At 45.2% G+C, this 20,082-nt stretch overlaps 1 protein-coding gene across 1 annotated transcript in view; it reads left to right on the top strand.

Annotated features, from left to right (window-relative positions):
* Positions 1-20,082, top strand: part of Map3k5 (mitogen-activated protein kinase kinase kinase 5) — a 187,038-nt gene that overhangs the window by 142,673 nt on the left and 24,283 nt on the right. The window contains exons 15-21 of the mRNA XM_051164552.1: positions 1,072-1,205; positions 5,396-5,523; positions 5,941-6,077; positions 8,196-8,301; positions 11,693-11,850; positions 13,448-13,625; positions 14,356-14,376. Of these exons, the coding sequence (XP_051020509.1) occupies positions 1,072-1,205; positions 5,396-5,523; positions 5,941-6,077; positions 8,196-8,301; positions 11,693-11,850; positions 13,448-13,625; positions 14,356-14,376 (862 nt within the window). The remainder of the gene's footprint in view (positions 1-1,071; positions 1,206-5,395; positions 5,524-5,940; positions 6,078-8,195; positions 8,302-11,692; positions 11,851-13,447; positions 13,626-14,355; positions 14,377-20,082) is intronic.

Below are 20,082 nucleotides of genomic sequence, written 5' to 3'. Positions count from 1 at the left end.
CAAAAATTTCCTCTATTTTTCATTGTAAAAATCCCTTGTGGCTTTTGAGTCTTGTGCCTATCCCAGGCTCATAGCCATTCCTGGGAGGGTTTTTCTCGTCTTTGTAAACTGTCTCATTTCGATCCACCAAACAAACAAAACCACCTCATCTTGTAAGACCGATGGTAAAATCAAAATAAAATTCACATTTGCATCACCAACCACTAGTCTTCCCACCTCCACCTTTCTCATCTTCAAGCTCTTTTGGTGGCTCTGTTTTTGTGGCAGTGTGTAAAGTGCTTTAGAAGCACCCAGAGCGGCACGAGAGAGGGAAGAGCAGCTGGAGAGGTGGAAGGTGCCAGGTGCAGTGCCAGGTAGACACTGGAAACCCGGGCCCAGTGGGGGAAAGAGTGTGAGTGGCTTCCTGAAGAGGCACCTTCACACCCCAAGCTACGAAGCTACATGGTGTTTGCTGCGTGCACTTTCTCAAACAACAACATGCTGCCTGCCTTGAGATAGCAGTGTCTGTTATTTTAATCAAAATATCTTTGGAGCTTTTCTTATTTTAATTTATTAATTTTTAATTAGTATATAAAATAATGGATTTCACTATGATATTCTCATCATATAGGTCATTATGCCTTGTTTATGGATTACCTTATCCCTCCTCTTACCACATACTGGCCCCCTTCCTCCCCACTAGTGGTTCTTCCTTCTGTTTTCATGACATAAATATTATACATATATGAAATATTATATATAATGTTATATATAATGGATCATACATACGAAATATATTATAAATGAATATATAATATATAAATATATACACACATCACTTACTCTTGTCCCGTAAGAAGTCCATATTATTCTTTTACTTGTAAAGCTATTGTTAAAATGAGGAAGATGTTTGTGAAAAGGCTCGGTAGTATCAGATATGCCTTCACTTGGGAAGGAGAGGCAGGAGGATGGTAAGTTTAGGATCAACTAGGGCAAGACCCTGACTGAAACAAACAAATTTTTTAAAATGGTATTTTAAATGTCTCTTTCAACTGATGTTTCAATCTTCTGCCCCTCCCTCACCTTTTACAGTATGACTACGAATACGATGAAAATGGTGACAGAGTCGTGTTAGGAAAAGGCACTTACGGGATAGTCTATGCAGGTCGAGACCTGAGCAACCAGGTCAGAATTGCTATTAAGGAAATCCCGGAGAAAGACAGCAGGTATGGCAACTGTCAGTGTAAAAGCTGCATTCTAAGGTTGGGGTTGCTAACAGTGCGGTAGAAAAATACTTGGCGATTGTCTTATTGTCAGAACTGTCTGGAAATCCGTCGTCGTAATTCCATCTTAGGTTTCTCTGTTCATTTAGTGATTCCTACAAGACTTGCTGAGGAGGCAAAAAGATTCTAGGTGGGAAGGGAACGGCTTTCAAAGAGCAGAAAGGAGAGTGGCCCTGCGTGTTGGGTGTGGGTCTTGTTGGATCAGGGTGGTTCATAACAAGAGAGATGAAAAGGCACAAGCGTGGTTTCCAGTCTGCCCTGTAAGGAGCTGCAGTATCTTGCCCTTGAGCAAGCAGATCACCGAACAATTAAGAAACCAACAGCTCTTTCAGGCTCCATCAGGGAAGACGGGAGACTGCTTCCTGAACTAGAAAGAGAGGAATTGCAGACAGTCACAACTCGCTACAGCAGAGACCTCCAGGGGAACCAGCGTGGGCTGGAGAACCAGGACTCTGGCCAACAAACTGCTGGAGTTGCAGTGCGGAGCAGCGTAGAGGCTTAAGAATCCCAGGGGGACCCACTCAGGGGCAGCCCCATGTGAATGTGAGGCTCACTTTCTAAAGGTCTGCCACAATTTCACGTGCCTCTCATGCCAAGAACGTCACATTTACTTTTCAAGAAATACATAAGGCACACTAAAAGGCGCACACACACCGGAGAGCATTAATGAGTATCAAAACCAGAGGCGGATTCGGCAAGTTGGAGTTAGCAGACTGGGGGCGGTGGGGGAGTTTAAGATGCCGAGTCTTCTGACTGAAAGAGTTGACAGCCTGCAGGGGCAGGTGTGACAGAAGCCCCGAGGCTGGAGTTCTACGAAAGGAGAAGAACTGGGAGGTCACAAACACTGTCACAGCAGCCACACACCCCCTGAGAAGCCTCCGTGGTGCATAGGACGTAGTCGCGGACATGCTGACAGGAACTTCCAAAACTGAAAAGCAAAATGAGGGGCACTTAGAAAGAAGTGGCGGGGACAGGATATCAAAGAGCTGTGGGACCGGGTACAAAATAGATACGTTGAATGCATCACCAGAGAGAAAAGAGGAGAGGGACAGAAGGAACATTTGAAGAAGCAACTGCAACTATACAGGAGAGGCCAACTAGCCTGGGCCATGTATTGAGACCCCATTTTCAAAAAAAAAAACAAAATGGCGATGATACTATCCGAGGAGATGAATGGTGGATAACTGATCCTGCAGTGACTTACAGATGAGTAGTAGTTTTTTTCCAAGCTAAGTATATGTAGTGTCTCTGGTGGCACCATTTCTTCTGTTTTTATAGCTAGTCAGAACACATATGGCTTTCTTGCAATTTTCCTAATGGAGCCTACTTTCTTGACCTAAAAAGTTATTACTTCATATTTACATCTTGGCACTTTCACTAGTGAAAATTGCTGAGTTTTCACAGTGTCTTCCGTGTTGGAGAGGAGCATTTGCCTATAGCTCAGCTGCACTCTTGATTAGTATTGTAAGTTTTGAACTAGCCTTGGTTTAAACAGTGTGATTTGGATGCTTGCATCACTTAATCTTAAATGTAGGCATTTATCATTTGGTGGTCAGTCGGGCGTCAGGAGGTAGGATGCCTTTGCTTCAAGATAAAGTGAGTCGTTGCTGATACCAGGTTGATGATACTGATCTCCTAAACCTGTAGAGTGGAGGCAGCATGTGCCACTAATGCATCTCAAGAACAACCATAAATAGTCTGAAGTGTCTCACATCCTAAGAAACAGCAGGTGCCACTAGTGCATCTCGTTTAAAACAACCATGACTAGCCTCTAAGTGCCTCTCATCCCTCCAGAAGTCACTTTGTCGTCACAGCAGAGAGGCGTTCATTTTGTAAGAACTGTTACTACTCTTTATTGGTTGTTCTTGTGTTAACTCATACCATGTTCTTTCTGTCGCTAGCTGATACACTGTAGGAGGATCACTTTTATGCCTGCTGTTCAATTCGTATACAGTTCTGAAAAGGGAAATAAAAAGGCCATATGTATGAGACATAGGGGATTTTCTGTTTTCTTTTTTGTTCCTGGCCAGCTTTCTGAGAAGTATTATACAGATAATTAAAGTTTATTTCAATTAAGTGAAGTTAGATCTTCATAAAGTAAGTGCTTCAGTTAGAACTTACCCAGCACTGCTTCAGGAAAGTACTATTTTTATTTGGTTGGTTGGTTGGTGGTTGGTTGATTAGCAGTTGGTTAGTTGGTTGATTGGTGGCTGATTAGTTGGTTGGCTGGTGGTTGGTTAGTTGATTGGTTGGTGGTTGGTTGGTTGGTTGGTTGGTAGGTAGTTGGTTGGTGGTTGGTTAGTTGATTGGTTGGTTGGTATGTGGTTGGTGGTTGGTTAGTTGGTTGGTTGGTTGGTGGTTGGTTGGTTGGTAGCTGGTTGGTTGGTTAGTTTTTTGAGACAGGGTTTCTCTGTGTAACCTTGGCTGTCCTGGACTCACTCTGTAGACCAGGATGGCCTTGAACTCATAGAGATCTGCCTGCCTCTGCCTCCCAAGTGCTGGGATTAAGGGTATATACCACTGCTGCTCAGCATGAAAAACACTATTATTCAGCACTGACTTTTACAATTTGTCATTTCCCTTCTAAAAATGTCCAGTCTGTTTAGTTGGATTTGTCATTGGATGATCTGAACATTCATTAGGAATATGCCTGAAACATGAGTGAGGGATCAGGTTTATATTTAATACGCCTTAGTGTAATTAGAGCCTTTCATACCTGTAGCCTCTATGGTGTGGGGGTGGGGGAGGAGAGAGAGAGAGAGAGAGAGAGAGAGAGAGAGAGAGAGAGTGTGTGTGTGTGTGTGTGTGTGTGTGTGTGTGTTAGGGATTAGCATTGACTCTGGCTATGGTCACCGGTAACCCAGCATATTTATCTTATTAAGTAAAGCTCATAGAAGGATGTTGATTTGGACTGCCTATACTAGACTACAACAGATCAATCTAAAACAGAATTATTCATGTTCAGGTTTGATGTCACCTATACCTAATCTGTTTATTTGTAAGGCCTGACCTTTCCATAAGTCAAGATTTACAACGCCCAGTCAAAGGAGCCCACCCAGTGTAAGGCACCAGAATAAGGAAGTCCCCTCTGCTCTGACACATACAAGAATAATAACCTGAAGTCAGCCGGTTGCTTTTTGCAACATTGCTGTTTTCTCATTCCTGCTTAAGCTACATTAAACCCTGGCTGGTCTGCCATGTGCAGTAAAGTTCCTGTCCATTTGGACCAGACAGTGACACGAACCACCAGTGAAAGCCAATTAAATCGTCAAAAGCTGATTTGTTGAAGTCTTATTATTTGAAAGGCTATGGCAATGTCTACATAGGTGCTCACTGATCTTGGGAGTCTTCAGAATCTGTAAGCTCTCTGGTGCTTCATCTAACGACCAGAAGTGCTGTGCTGCTTCAGAAATGTAGCACAGCTTCATAATTTGATATGACCACACACGCTAAGCACATGACCTTGAACTGCTGGCCTTTTAGTGCAGAGGTCTGTTTGGGATCAGGAAGAAGTCATGATGTGATGGCCTTTGTGGATTTGGAAGATGAGGGGACTTTAAGGTGTGGCCTGAAAGAGATTGGAATATAAATGGTTTTGTGGTTTCTACTGAGGAGTTGGTGAACATTTGGGAGGTTGTAGGTGAACATTAAAGAGACTGGGAACGTCCTGCCTTCCTTGACAAGAGCCCCCCAGAGTAGTGTTATGTTTAGGAAGCCAGTGGAACAAGATGCCATAATATCCATAGTATGCAGTCTGTGTAGATGGTATCTAATCTCCTGGGTCATGCCGTATATTTGTCACTAGCTTTGTGACCTTGGATCATCATCCTCTCTATGAATCATTTTTCTCATCTGTAAACGGGAGTCTCTAATAGTATGTTTGGTTAAAAGAAATTACTTAATATATAGAAGGAGCCTTGAACGGCATCTAACACTTTTCTCCTGGTCCTGCTGCAGCCGCAGCGTCATAAGATTTATGAGAAATAAAGGCCTCGGACGGCCATTGATTTTTTTTTTTTTTTTTTGGGGGGGTGGGCACAGCTTAGCTGGCGTTTTCAGTGTGTGCGTTGCTTACATTAGCACCCTAGAGTCTGGCTGGCTGTTCAGCACACTGGTGTTTACACATCTTCCAGGTACTCCCAGCCTCTGCATGAGGAGATTGCTCTGCACAAGCATCTGAAACACAAAAACATTGTTCAGTATCTGGGCTCGTTCAGTGAGAATGGCTTCATCAAGATCTTCATGGAGCAAGTCCCAGGAGGTAAGAGGTGTTTTTCTTCTTATTCTCAGAGATGCAGATCTTTGCGGCCTGGAGGGAGGGCTAAGTTGAACGGAATGTGCTAGACTACAGGTCTTCATTTATCTATGTTGAAAGAAAAGCCAGATAGATGCTGTGGCACTTATTAGCAGATAGTAAAGAAGTTTTGAGACCATTTTGGTTCGGGTCACCGTGACTTGGATTAAAGGCAGCAACTGAGCCCGTGTTAGACCGTGTTGCTAAGGACTGCCTCCAGAAGAGGGGTGTTGTCACGTTTGTGTTTGGGCCCAGGTAACAAGGCGTTTCTAGCCCATAGTGAAGAGGCAGTGCATTCTGACTTAACCTTGGGTCAACATTATGAGTATGCTTTTAAGAGCTCAGCTGGGTAAGTCTCACCCACTGTCTCTCTTCATTTTACAGGGAGTCTTTCTGCTCTCCTTCGTTCAAAATGGGGCCCATTGAAGGACAATGAGCAAACAATTGGCTTCTATACGAAGCAGATACTGGAAGGATTAAAATACCTTCATGACAACCAGATAGTTCACCGGGATATAAAGGTAGGGTGCGCCATGACTCATCCTCCTGGGGTCCTTCCTGGGTAGTTATTTTATCTGAAAATGTCAGAGAACCCCTGTCTTGAAATGAAGACAAACAAAGAAAAATTATCCCCTGCTTTTTCCATTTTCCCCTTCAAGTCACTTGCACCCCAATATTTCTCTCTCTTGTTCCTCCCGGCCTTGTTGCTTTCCTGGCTTCTGTGGTTACTCTAGGTTGTGTGCTCAAAGCTGAAGACAAGATGAGAGAGAAAATGGCACGTTTATCTTCCTAGGTCTTGAGTAACCTCCCTCTGTGTGAACTAATTCCATCCACTTTCCTGCAGAGTTCATGGTTTTGCTTTTCTTTACAGCTGAAAAGTATTCTGTACTGTATATGTATTTCCATGTATAGGCACCACATTTTCATGTATATGTACCACATTTTCGTGTATATGCACCACATTTTCATGTACATATGCCACATTTTCATTACCTGCTCATTACTCGAAGGACATATAGGTTGTTTCATTTGAGTGGAGCTGCAGTGAGCATGTAGTCATGGCTGAGCAAGCTGTCTGTGGAGTAAGATGTCCGGTCCTTTGGGCACATGCCTGGGAGTGATATAGCTGGGTCATGTGGTAGATAATTAGCTTTTTGAGGATTCTCCATAAAGATCTCTATAGTGGCCACAGCAGTTTGCAACCCCACTGACAGGGACCAGGGGTTCCCCACACCCCTCAACAACTGTTGTTGTTTTGTTCATTTTTGCAGTTCTGACTGGGATCTGAAATCTGAAAGTTATTTCAGTTTGCGTTTCCCTAATCACTAGGGACAAGAACATCTTCTTTTTGAGATATTTCCTAGTCATTTTTATTTCTTCTTTGGAGAACTCTGTTCAGATCCCAAGCCCCCCTTTATGAATTGGTCCTTTGTTTGTTTGCTTTGACTCTTTGCATTTTGAGTTCTGTATATATTCTGCATATTAATCATCTGTCAGATGTGTAGCTGGCAACGGGTCTCTTCACTGATTGTCTGCTCAGCTGGGTTCAGCTGTACAGAAAGAAGATTTTTGGTTTATGAAGACCCACATGTTGACTGTTGGGATTAATTCCTGAGCAAATAAAATCCTGTTCAGGAAAGTCTGTTCCTATCCCTGTGTCTTTTATGTACTGTCTGTGTTCCCTACTAGCAAAAACTAATGACTTTTGACAGAGCCTGGCTTACTCCAAGTGTGTTCCTTTGGTTAAAAACAAACAAACAAACAAACAAACAAAAAAAGAGTTTCCTTTTTTTGGTGAATACAAAGTAACAAAGTACAACCAGCAGATAAAAAAGTGAAGGGCATTTCATTACTTACAGCAAGCAAGGAGAGTTGAGGTTTTTTTCAACTTTGAGGACTTTTTCTTGGGGAGTCTGTCCAAACACACTCATATTGATATTGGAAAGTGCACATGCCTGAGGAAGTGTGATTTAAGGTGTTCATCCTAACTGTTCATTTTAAGGGCAGAGGTCATATATTCAAAAGGGAAAAATGGTGAACATACTTCGGAACTAGGAATTTAGAATGGTAACAAGCAAAGATTACTATGGGCTACCTAGGAGAACGGGAGTGACTGTGTGACTCGTTCCTCTTCAGTGTCTTCAAGAGTGTTAGCCAAGACAAAAAGAACAGCTTTGAAGGCCTTTTAAACAGGCCGCAGTCTTCTGTGTGCATTGTGGGTGTTTGTTTCTAATGCACCTGCTTGCTTGGTAGCTTACAACCCTGAAACCAACTCAGATGTCCTAAGTAATCCAAGGAAAATAAGAAACAACAAGGAGAAGAAAATAAAGTGACTGGGAAGTTAAGAAACTTATTTATATAGGTATTGTACACAGGCTAAGTGTAAACTGTGGTGAGCCTTCCCTCAGAGCCATGTGTGACCTTGTGACCTGAACAGAAGATTATAAACAACTGATAAGATATAAATAAATCATAATATAAGAACTCTATACTGAAAAGAATTCTCTACTGAGATAATCTGCTAATGAGGAACACAGTGCGCATGCCCTTGTTTGTTCTATGGGCACTTCTTAGGCTTAAGTCGACCACAGACAGATCAGTAAAAAGATAACATTTTGGTTGGATTTTTTTCCCCCTAGGGTGACAATGTATTGATCAACACCTACAGTGGCGTTCTCAAGATCTCTGACTTCGGGACATCAAAGAGGCTTGCTGGCATAAACCCGTGTACCGAAACCTTTACAGGTAAGTTTTCACACCAGCGATACAGATCTTGGGTAATTAATGACATTGCTGAGCCTGGGCATAGGGTGAGAGATAAGCTAAGTCAGGGTTCCCATGAACGGGAATGCCGGGATCAGATCGCCTGGTGCTTACAGGACAGTGTGCTGTGGGGCCTGGCATGCCCGTCTGTCTTCGTGGATTTCTGAGAATGGCTCAACCTGCTGCATTATACCACTGAAGATTACTTTTCACTCTCGACTTGTTTTTCTGTTTCCTGTCCCTTTTCTCCTGACGGGCTTACAGCCGCTCTGACCCTCACGGGACTACTACTTACAAACACTCTCCAGCCCAGCCTCTCTGGTTCTTACTCATTCCCAGACCACTTCCTATCCCGGCTCCAGGTTCCCTCTTGCCTCTCAGGAATCAATCCCCCTATTCCACAATATAAATAACCCAAAGATTTCAGTTCAGAAAAGAGGAAGTGACTCATCCACTCAGAAGAAATGGGAATGAGAAATTAGGCAACGCAGTGATTGAGCTGCCTCTGATGCGAAATCCTCCTCGTAGGGTGGAGACGGCAGTCTCCCAAAAGTTGGAGGCAGCCAAGAGGAAAGCGGAGCAGCACAGATGGATGGCTGCTCCTGAGATACCGGGCCTGCTAACTCGTCCCTGCTCTGTGTTCTTATTCTGTCTCTCCAGGAGCGTTAAGTTCTGTTATTAGAGAAGGGAGGAGGGCCAGAGATTGAGAGAGAGATTAAAAAGAAGAAGAATTAAAGAGTCAATGACTAACTTCTTATTTAATGTAAAGCAAAGCGGCCAGAGGTCCCCATCTCCCAATCCCCTGTGGTAGGTAGATGGGGCATTGGTGGAGAGGAAAGGGCGGTCTCTCCGGTAGTCGTGGCAGTTTGTGGATGATGGAGCTCAGGGTTTCAGCTCAGCCTCTGCTCTTGTCACTGGCCTTCAAGCCTCAGGCTGTCTTCCTCTCCAGCTCCCTCTGCATAGAGGGTCCGTGTGTCTCTCAGATCCTCCAGTCAGCACAACCTCCCACACTCCACACACTGTATTTCGGGCCCAGGATTACCCATATTTACAATTTAAAAAAAAAAAAAAAATTCAAACCTACCTACCAACTTCCATATTTCCGTTTCTTTCCTCACTCTCTCTCAACTTGGCAAGAGACGATTAAGATGATGCCCAGACTTGGTAACTCGGGTGTGATAATCCCTATTTCTATGATGGTTTTGGGGGCAGGGAGTTGAGTTAATATCTTCTTCTCATCTTTAAAACTCGTATTTAATCCCCAAGGCATTGTGGGGAAGGAGTGCTCAATGGGGCCCTGTGGCTGTAACTCTTCCATTGGCCACGCATGAAGGTGACATGTACAAATGTGTGACTAATGGGCTCAAATCTCTCTTTAGTGCTGATCCAAGAGCTGTGACAGACAGGCGTTGTTTTTTGTTTGTTTGTTTGTTTTTGTTTTTGTTTTTGAACACAGTGGGCTTTGTAGCCATGACTGATACTGTAGGGGCCAGCATACCTCATCGCCTCTGGTGAATGCACTGGGAAGACCTGGCTCTGTTTGCCTTGGTAATTTGGGCAAGGGAATGGCAGTGGTCGCCGTCATTTATGGAGCACTGGCTGCATGCTTCACTTGGGTGCATAGGGCATTATACACTCTGAAATTTGTACCTAAACCCTAATCATGAGCTATCATTATCCTGGTTTATGGTGAGAACATTAAGGTTCAAAGAGTTTAAATAACTTGCCCAAGGTCACAAAACTGTTTGGTAATAGATCTGAGGTTTGAACTAGACCTAACATGCTAAGTGGAATGAATTGCCCTCCCCCCGAGCCTTTCCCACCCACACTCTTCCCTGTCTCCATTGAGGGACACGCTGGACTTTGGCTGTCGCTGCCACCTTTTCTCACGCTGCAACCCAACCGTCATGGAAGCCTGCCTGTTGTGGCTTCGGAATATGTCCAGGCGTGGGATAGGCTGTCACCTTTCCAGGGCTGCAGCTCCCCCGTCACACACCTGCCTCGCTTGCACAGCCTCTTGTTCTCTGCTTCCACTTTTGCCCTCTCCTGCCCTCGTGCCTAGGATCCATTAAAAATCCATTAAAAGCTCTCAACCTTCCCGATGCCACGACCCTTTAACACAATTTCTCATAACTGTAATTTTGCTACTGCTATTAATCATAATATAAATACTTGATATGCAGGGTATCTGATGTGTGACCCCTGTGAAAACGTCACCGCCCCCCCCCAGGGGTCATGACCCACAAATTGAGAACAATGCAATAAAATCTTTTACTAAAAAACCACAGCCAGGAATTGTATATATTTAATATATAGAATCAGATTCATTGGAAATTTTTGAATTATTTTTTACCTGAGAATCCTGGTGCTGTCATGAGTAAGCGATAAGGGCTTACTCTTTTTTCTGTTATTTTTGTCTGTGCTGGGGCTCACAGACACGGTAAGCACCATGCCACTGAGCCATATCTATATCCTTACGGGTTTCCCCCCTTGAAACATGAGGAATTGTACAACTAATGGGTGCTACATCATGTTTGAATACATGCATATGTCGTTTAATGTGGCATGTCTGTCTCCCCAAACATCTAAGCATTTCTTTGAAAGCTCCGAGTGTCCTTTCTGGTTTCTTGGGTTTTGGAGGGGTTTTTTGCTCATTTGTTTGACACCATATTGATTATTGATTGGTGCTGCCTCCTGCCACTTTGTTGTGGATTGGAAACCAGGACATTTCGTTCCTGACTGTCACTTAGTGCTGACTGTACTACTGTTGCCCACATCCCCCCAGCTTCCTCTAGTAACCACTGTTCTGTTCCCACCTTTGATGACACCAGGACTTGTTTCACCTACTGTAATGGTCCCCAAAACGGGAACATATGAGTCAAATATTAGGTTTGAGAATTGGGAACTATATAGCTTGATCAGTGAATGAGGAAGCTGGATTTTCTCAGGAAAAAATACACACAGAGGGAGTTGTCATATATTGAAAGAACTAAGTGCAACAATAAATATTGTGTTTCCTACTGTTCTCAACAACAAGAAGAATATAAGCAACTTTGGTCAGAAGTCTCTAAGATACCCCTTAGGGGGGTAGATCAGCCATATACGACCCATAACCACATGCTATTTGGTGAACTATTTTGTTTCACTGATAAAATCCATTATAATTAATTATAATTATGTTTTATTATACATATAATTCATTATAATCTATTTCTACTTTTATTACCTGCAAAGAAAAACTGAATCTCGAAGAAGAGACATCAAGGCCTGAATTGTGTTCTTTTCATTGTTGTGTTTGTGCAGAAAATTCAAATGGTCATAAGGTATCATCCTTTTCCTTTCTAAAGTGGAAATATGTTTGCATTATTTTCAGGTACCCTTCAGTATATGGCACCAGAAATAATCGATAAGGGACCACGAGGCTATGGAAAGGCTGCAGACATTTGGTCTTTGGGCTGCACAATCATCGAAATGGCTACAGGAAAACCACCATTTTATGAACTCGGAGAGCCGCAAGCAGCCATGTTCAAGGTCACACGTCATACTAGCCACAAAGGGATATAGATTCCTGTAGCTAATGGGTGTTTTGTGCATGTATGAATGTCAGACTTGGTTAAGAAAGAAGCCTCAGGAAACATATGTTGAGCCACAGCCAAGTTCAAAGGGATCCGTCCTCCCCCGCTGCCATCCATACCTGTGCCTCAGCCTTGGTTTTCTTGGTTCTAAATGGAGATTTGGTGTAACCTTTTTTTTTTCTGGGGGCGAGGGGGCGTTTTTGAGACAGGGTCTCTCTGTGTAACCTTGGCTATTCTGGACTCATTTTGTAGACCAGGCTGGCCTTGAACTCACAGCAATCCGCCTGCCTCTAACTCCCAAGTGCTGGGATTAAAGGCATGCACCACCACGCCTGGCCGGCGAAACCTTTTTACAGCCCAGTATAGATGACACAGGACTCTAAACTCTTTGGGAAGTTGTGTTGATAGTTCCCATGTAAGAAAAAATATAAGAACATCTTGAGGCTCTGTGGTAAACCATTTTTCTATAATCCCTGGTTCAATCCATAGTACCTTAACATACACATGCACACGCGCGCTCACACACACACACACACATACACACAAAGGCACACATGCATACATACCTACACATGCACACACACACACATACATGCACACATGCATGAACACGTGCACACATAGGCACGTATTCATGCACATACACTCAGGTGCACATACATAAACACACACATGGCATTCATGCACACACAGGCACACGCACATACACATACATACACACTCACACAAAATTCACAACACAACATTTAAGTTTGCTTAGAAGTTAAATCAAGTTATTTTCCTTATCTCTCTACCGCAATCCATTTTTTACAAAGGATATAATTACCATCTTAAGTGATGCAACCTTTTTCACACGTCTGTTCTTTTAGTCTGCTTACCCATAAGAACTTCCGGGAAGTGAGAGCATGCCCCCATCCTAGCCCAGTATAGTAAGAAGTAGATTCTAATGATGGTTTAAAATGTTTTAATCTCAAAGTGCTTTTAAGTATTTCTTAATGTAGGTGCTTTGAGATGTGAAGATAGTTAAAGTCTTGCTATAGGGGAAGGAACATGGGCTTTAAGCAGAACAACTCAAGACGCTTCTCTCTGAAGCCTTGCTTTCCTCGTGGCCGTAAGAGGGACAATATTTAGTTCACTGAGTCGCCGAGGGGATCCAGCGAGGCGCATTCATCTTGGCTCTAGCACATTGCCTGGTGTGTGAGCTTCTCTGAGCAACTCGGAGATCCCTACACAACGCCCTCTTTCTGAGCGCAGTGTGTACTAATGGGTCCTCCCGTTTTGAAGGGCAGTCTTACTACTTTGTGCTGCATGCGTCTTCAGCTGAGTCACTCTTCCAGCATCATTGCTAAAGCTGCAGAAGCCCTCCGTAAGCTTCCTGTGATCTGCAGAACGCACAGCCCAGATCATCTGGAGAAAAGCCGCAGGCAGGGCGGGGACACTCGATGCATGGAGCTTTGGGCACCACCCAGAGAAGGGGAGAGAGGGGGGACGAGGTGATGGGGAAGAGGGAGTGAGGATGTGGGAGGCTGAGTGTGCTTTTGATTCCGCCTCAGGTGGGGATGTTCAAGGTCCACCCAGAGATCCCAGAGCCCATGTCTGCTGAGGCCAAGGCATTCATACTGAAGTGTTTTGAACCAGACCCGGACAAGAGAGCCTGTGCTAATGACTTGCTTATTGATGAGTTCCTAAAAGTTTCCAGCAAGAAGAAAAAGACACAGCCCAAGCTTTCTGGTATGTTGTCCCCTCTCCGCCAGGAGGGTGTGCGTCAGCTTCTGAGTATTAAGCTTTTAAAAGGCAAAATGGTTCCATAAGTAAGCATCTGTTTACTGTATCACCGGAAATTAGTGTAAACAGCACCTTGTTCTCAGGCATTTGGTTCTATATCAGGAAGTCACGTTACTAACAGTTTCACAAGTGCTGGGACCTTGTGCGTAGCGATGTTCTCTCACATAGATTATAGTCACTGCATCAGCCTCTAGTACATTGTGGGTGCTGGGAAATAAAGGTTACAGTGTGAAAGGGACAAACTATAGACCTTCAAGGTTGAAACTCCACATTGCCACCAGTGGGCTACTGGTAGTAACAGAACTGTTAAATTTCCAAACGTCTTTTAGTTGTAGGCAATAGAAAATACCTGCTACCTCTCAGAGACTACAGTTCTGAATAACTACCTAAAATGGAAGGAAAGAAAGAAGAGACATAGGTGGACTGGTTGCTAGCAGTAGTTAAAATTTCAATTGTAAGTGAATTTTGTCACTGATGCCATAATTTATTTCAGAAAGGAGAGTGGGGTAAAGGGTCCATTTGTCCTTGGTGTTTGGGTATTTATCTCGGATAAGGATGGGCAGATGAATATTGGGAAAGGACATTGATCCCTTTTCAAGCATTCAGTTTTTGTTTACTGCCCAGTTTAACATGAAAGCTAATACATGCTTCTGCTGTTTGCTTTCCCCCTCCACAGCTCTCTCGACTGGATCAAATGGTGAGTAGGCTTTGCCTTGCCCCCTGACCTGACAACTGGCAAAGTATGTATGTGGCAGCCTCCTCCTCCTCTCTCCTCGCTTACCTGGGAGGTGTCTGAGCATTGTGGGTTCTTGCAGCTGTGAGCCTGCCTCAGCTTCTTGCTGCTCAAATACCCTTCTTCCATGAAGGAGACCCGAATTACTGTTCCTTGAGCGCAGGGTCTGTTTTTTACTTCATCATCGGTTAGGTTGAGGTCTGCCATCTTTTCTAGGAGCCGACTGGCTGCTGTGGCTTCTTGGAAAATGTCAGTATTATGCGGCGTCTTCTGGCATCTTAGGACAGCGCCCTGTACTCTCGTGGGCCACGGGTTGTGCTTTTGTTTCCTTGGGTTAGCTTTTGAAAGCCATAGCCAAGGAGTTGAGTTGTCCCTCAAGCCAGTTATTTCAGAGAATAATAAGGGAAAGAGCCAGCTGTGGATGCATGGCTGGTGGGAGTGGGAGCAGCTATATAGCTATTGTCCGTCCGCTGTGTCAGGAGGTTAGCATGGCCAGGTCTTAGCAGCTTGTTCAGGTGCCTCAGAGCCAGTCAGCCGAGCGAGGCCCATTCATCGGGCTCTCCTGGGCACAGCTTCCCTTCTGCGATGCTGAGGTGGGGACAGGCTCTAAGATGCAGAGAGACAAATTGATGGTGCTGCCTCCTTTCTCCTAGGATGTAGAAAGAAGCCCCTACATTTTCTCAGGGTAGACCCCACGGCAGCTTCTTGGGTTTCTGAGCAGCCTGCTTTGCACAGAAGTTTTGATTCATCCAGACCTCTTTCCCCCTCCCTTTTTCTTTTCCATATGTGATGTGCAGAAGCATATTTGTTTCAGCTGGCATTCTATGCTGGTAACCATAGATACTTCCCAGATTTGATTCTGAGACTAAAATACTGCCCTGGAAGAGCCTTGGAGCTGTGTGCAGCCTCTCAGTCTCACATCGTTTGGTCCTTTTCATGTGCCATGGTTTTCACTCGCAGGAAATCTTTCCCACCACACATACGTAAACTTCCATGAACTCAACAGCGCTCACCTCTCTACCCACGGTCCTCTTGCTGAGCATGCGCCTCAGACTGAGGTTATCACTGCTGGTCCACTGTCGCTCCCATGTCCTCTCCCTCCGCATTCAGGGTAATTCTGCAGGAATTTAGGCTCTGGCCTACCCTTATAGTCTTAACTCTAGTTAAATTACTAAAAGATCTTAAATTTTTAGAGCATCAGGGGATGGGTATTGGGGTCAGAGTTGGGTACCCTTGACGACTGAGTGGCCTTGAACATGATTTACAGCAGCTGCTCACAGATTTGTGAGAATGAAATGAGACCATGTATGACAGATGCAAGCACTTTAAAGGCAGTTGCGACTGTTCATACATGGTTTCGGTGTAGAGCACAGACACTCCCCTGTCTGGGTACCTTTACTGTTGGCTCAGTGTTGCTGGTGGTCAGTGTGAATGCAGAAGGGACAAAGCTGGACAAGATGTTCAGGCTTAGATCCCAAGGAGCTCCTCACGAAATACTAAAGAATTAGCAAAGAGGGCCAGAGAGCCAGGGAGGGTTGATTTGCAGTGGTGTCACCACCAGCACCGGGTCCACAATTTTTTTGTAGTAAGAGAAATGCCCTATGTCTTCAACATCCAGGACATCAGCAACTAGACCGTGTCCAAACATGGCGCCTATGGCTGAGGCACTAGTCTTTACTTAAATGGTACCGTAAATAACCATCTGAAGCTTCTAGCTACCGTGGGGCAGTGAAGCCAGTCGTCCTGGTCATAGCTGGGTGGATGGTGGTTTGTTTAATAGCATTGGTTCAGTAATGCTGTCCACTTAGGACAAGGAGAGTCAGAGGTGGACAGTCGGTGTGCAGAACTGACTCGGACTGAGGTCCTTCCATCCGGGCTAACCATGTGCTTGCTAGTCATTGAGATGCCGGCCTTTCCCATAGCCTGGACATGCAGCCTGGACTGCAGTTCTCTTGTGGAAGCTCAGCTAACTCTGTAAGGAGCTGAGGTGTAGGGACTGCTTGCTGGGCCTTGAGCAACTGGACGCAGGCAGGCCGGTTGGGCAGGAGGCTTTGTGTTGGATGGGAGCTTTGTCCCTAGACTGAGAGGAGAACCCAGAAGGTCCCCCTTGCTCTTGAATAGCTGTTCTAATCTGAGCTTTCCTCCCCAGATGGAAATTCTTGGCGATGTGGGTCCCTTCCACACATGGGCCACCTGCCCTCTCCCCAACCAAACCCTGGCCTTCTGATAAGTTTTCTTTGAAAGGATTGTGGACTCTTACTCTTTTCCATCAACCCCTAAAACTCAGAGATGCAGATCCCTCTCTAGAGACACACCTCTGAGGTGACCTGGCTTTGGCGAGGTTCATTCGGCCTCTTCAGATTTCCGCAGCCAGCTCCCCATAGCCACAGACTTCGTGGGACTTGGCAGGGCGTTGGCAGTAAGGCTGCCAGTAACCGGAAACCCTTCTCAGCTCCCGTTCCACGCCTGAGAGCCCCATATCTGGACTCCCATGTCTGAGTTGGGATCCAGGCCTCCGTGCTGGCCAAGGCCTGTCAGCTTGTTCCTGTGGAAGCACAGATCTTCCTCTCAGGCCTGCAGAGCTCCAGGCCAAACAATCTAGAGTAGACCCCCATGAGCATGTCAGCAGACATGTTTATATTCCTTTTGCTAGCCCTAAAGACATACAGCATACATCAAAGGCCAGGAGCCCAGCGGGGTCCTTTAAGCCCAGCCTCCTGCTCTGGTTTAAGCCTGTATTGCTCACCTCCATGGCTTCTGTCGTGAACTGATCGTCCTCTAACCCCCCTTGCCTAGAATTCTGCTTTTTTGTTTGTTTGTTTGTTTATTAATTCAGATTACATCTCAATTGTTATTCCCTCACTTGTATCTACCTGTTCCTCCCTCCCTTCCTCTTTCACCCTATTCCCCTCCCCTAGGTCTGTCTGTGACAGAAAAGGACATCCTCCCCCATGATACGGTCACAGCCTATCAAGTCTCATCCTGGTAGCCTGCTTATCCTTTCTCTGAGTGCCACCAGGCCTCCCCACCAAAGGGAAGTGGTCAAATATGGGGTACCAGAGTTCATGTCAGAGTCAGTCCCCACTCTCCACACAACTGTGGAGAATGTCCTGCCCGTTGGTTAGGTCTGAGTAGGGGCTCAATGTTTACTGCATGTATTGTCCTTGGTTGGTGCAGTAGTTTGAGCAGACCTCCCTGGGTACAGATCCGCCTGTCATGATGTTCTTCTTGTGGATTTCTAGGACCCTCTGGGTCCTTCTATTTCTCCATTCTCCCATACTTCTCTCACCTAGGGTCCCAATAAGATGTCCTCGCATCTATCCCCATCTTCTGGTAAGTGAACGTGGAGAAAGGGGAACACTCCTTCATTGCTGGTGGGAGTGCAAACTTGTACAACCATTTTGAAATCAATCTGGCACTTTCTCAGAAAACTGGGAATAGAGCTTCCTCAAGACCCAGCTATTCTGCTGCTTAGACTATACCCTGAAGATGCTCCACCATACAACAAAGTCATAAGCTCAACCATGTTCATAGCAGCCTTATTCGTAATAGCCAGAACCTGGAAACAACCTAAATGTCCCCCAGTCGAAGAATGGATAAAGAAAGTGGTAAATTTACACTATGGAATACTACTCAGCTATTAAAAAACAAGGGAATCCCAAAATTTGTAGACAAATGGATGGAACTAGAAAGGATTATACAATGTGAGTTAACCCAGACCCAGAAAGACTCACATGGTACATATTCACTCATAATTGGACACTAACCCAAAAGGGATGTCCCATGAAAGTCTTCACTTACCAGGAGATTGGGATAGCTGCACCCTTCCACGCCCCCACCCATCACAGATTCATGTCGTGAAGTTTAATACTTCCAGGTCTTCTCTGTTCTATATTCCTGACAGTCTAGTATTTGCGCTTCCACTTGACCTCTGACCCCACTTCAACTAAACCTGCCAGTAAGACCCATTGAAGCAAATCCAACAAGAACCATCTCAGCACTCTCCACTTCTCAGTGCTTCCTTGCCTGAAAGCCTGTTCTCTCCTGTTTCAGCCATGCCCTGGGCAGGCCTCTCTGACGCCTCACCCACCTCTTCTCTCGTGCCGTGGCTGTTCCTCGTCTCCTTCTCCATTGCTGCTGCTTCTCACTCCCTTCCTGTAAGATGCTGGTGTTGGGAATGGTTGTGTTTTGTGCTCTTTTTCTCCCCTCTCCCCACATTCCGCCATCTCTTGCTTTAAGTCCCTTGGGACAAGCTGAAGCCACACCTCTGACCCAGACTTTGACTGAGCTCCCAGCCACAAGGCCTATTTGCTCTGTTCACTTTGCAAGTTGAATAGTCAGATGCCACCCTTGTCTACTGAAAAGGATTTCCCCGCCAGCCTGTATTCTTTGTCATCATAGTGTGTAAATAGAAGCTACAGAAACCTCGGCGGCATCGTGAATCCTCATGAGGCTGGGCTTGACATGGGAAGCAGTTCAGAACCAGATTAATGGATTGACTCTCACCAGGCTGAGGATGAGCCAGGACTGCGCTTGGGGTCCACAGAAGTCCTTTTCATTCTAAGATGAATGACGGGGCCTGGGTTCCACCCTTGCACATGCACACCTTTACCCTACGAGACTACCTTTTAGGCAGTCAGTATCCATAGCAACCTTAAAATTCATGAGACTTCATGGAATTTCTCATTGCTGGCTACTCAGACCATATAATGGGACTAGAGAGGTAAAAATCAGGCTAATTTAAGGCCTTGTCCCTCTCTGTAGATGTGCATATGTGTGTACCTCACGAATACATTAACAGAAACACAGGATAGGAGTGCCTTACCCTGCTGTGCAGACTGTACAAGACATCAGTTGATCATGGTGCTGACTCCTTCTTTATCGGGGAAGATAGACGACTCTTGGTGATTTAAAATTTAACACCTGCCCTGGCTTGCAGGGAGCTTGGTATCCCTCTCCCTCAGTATCCCAAGTGCTAAGATCACAGCATGTGACCCTCGGGCCTAGCACCATCACTAAAGCGCTTTGGCTAGCTATTGAATATCTGCTTGTGGAAGCTACTTTAATACAATTTTTCTGACCATAAGAACGTCCATGGACTGTTCTAGTTTGTTTTAATTGCTGTGGTAAACACAGAAGCAACTAGGGGACCAGTGTTTACCTGGCTCACTGGCTACAGTCCTTCACAGAAGGAAGCCAAGGCAGGAGCTCGAGGCAGGAGCGATGCTGACTGGTTGCTGCGTTCCCTTTCTTCTGCAGCGCAGGCACACTTGGCTGCCTAGGGATGGCACCTCCACACTGAGCTGGGTCCTCCTACATCAGTTAAGACTGTGCCTCACAGACAGGGTCAAAGGCTACTCTGATCTAGGCAATCCTTTAGCTGAGGTTCCCTCTTTCCAGGTCACTTTAGGCTTGTGTCGAGTGAACCATGACATGAGCTGAGGAGACAGCTCAGCCAGGCTAGTGCTTGGCAATGAGTTCAGTCCCTAAAACTCAAATTAAAAAAAAAAAAAAAGTCAGGCATGGAAGTGCACACTTGTGATCCCAACACTGGGGAGCAGAGACAGGGGCATCTCAGGAACTCTTGAGTTCCAGGCCAGTGAGAAAGCCTGTGTTAAATGTGTGTGTGTGTGTATTACATATGACAAACTCCAGTATTATTTCCTTAGG

This window comes from Acomys russatus, chromosome 21 (assembly GCF_903995435.1).
Source record: "Acomys russatus chromosome 21, mAcoRus1.1, whole genome shotgun sequence".
Taxonomy (NCBI): Eukaryota; Metazoa; Chordata; class Mammalia; order Rodentia; family Muridae; genus Acomys; species Acomys russatus.
This window is presented reverse-complemented; position numbering and strand designations above follow the sequence as displayed.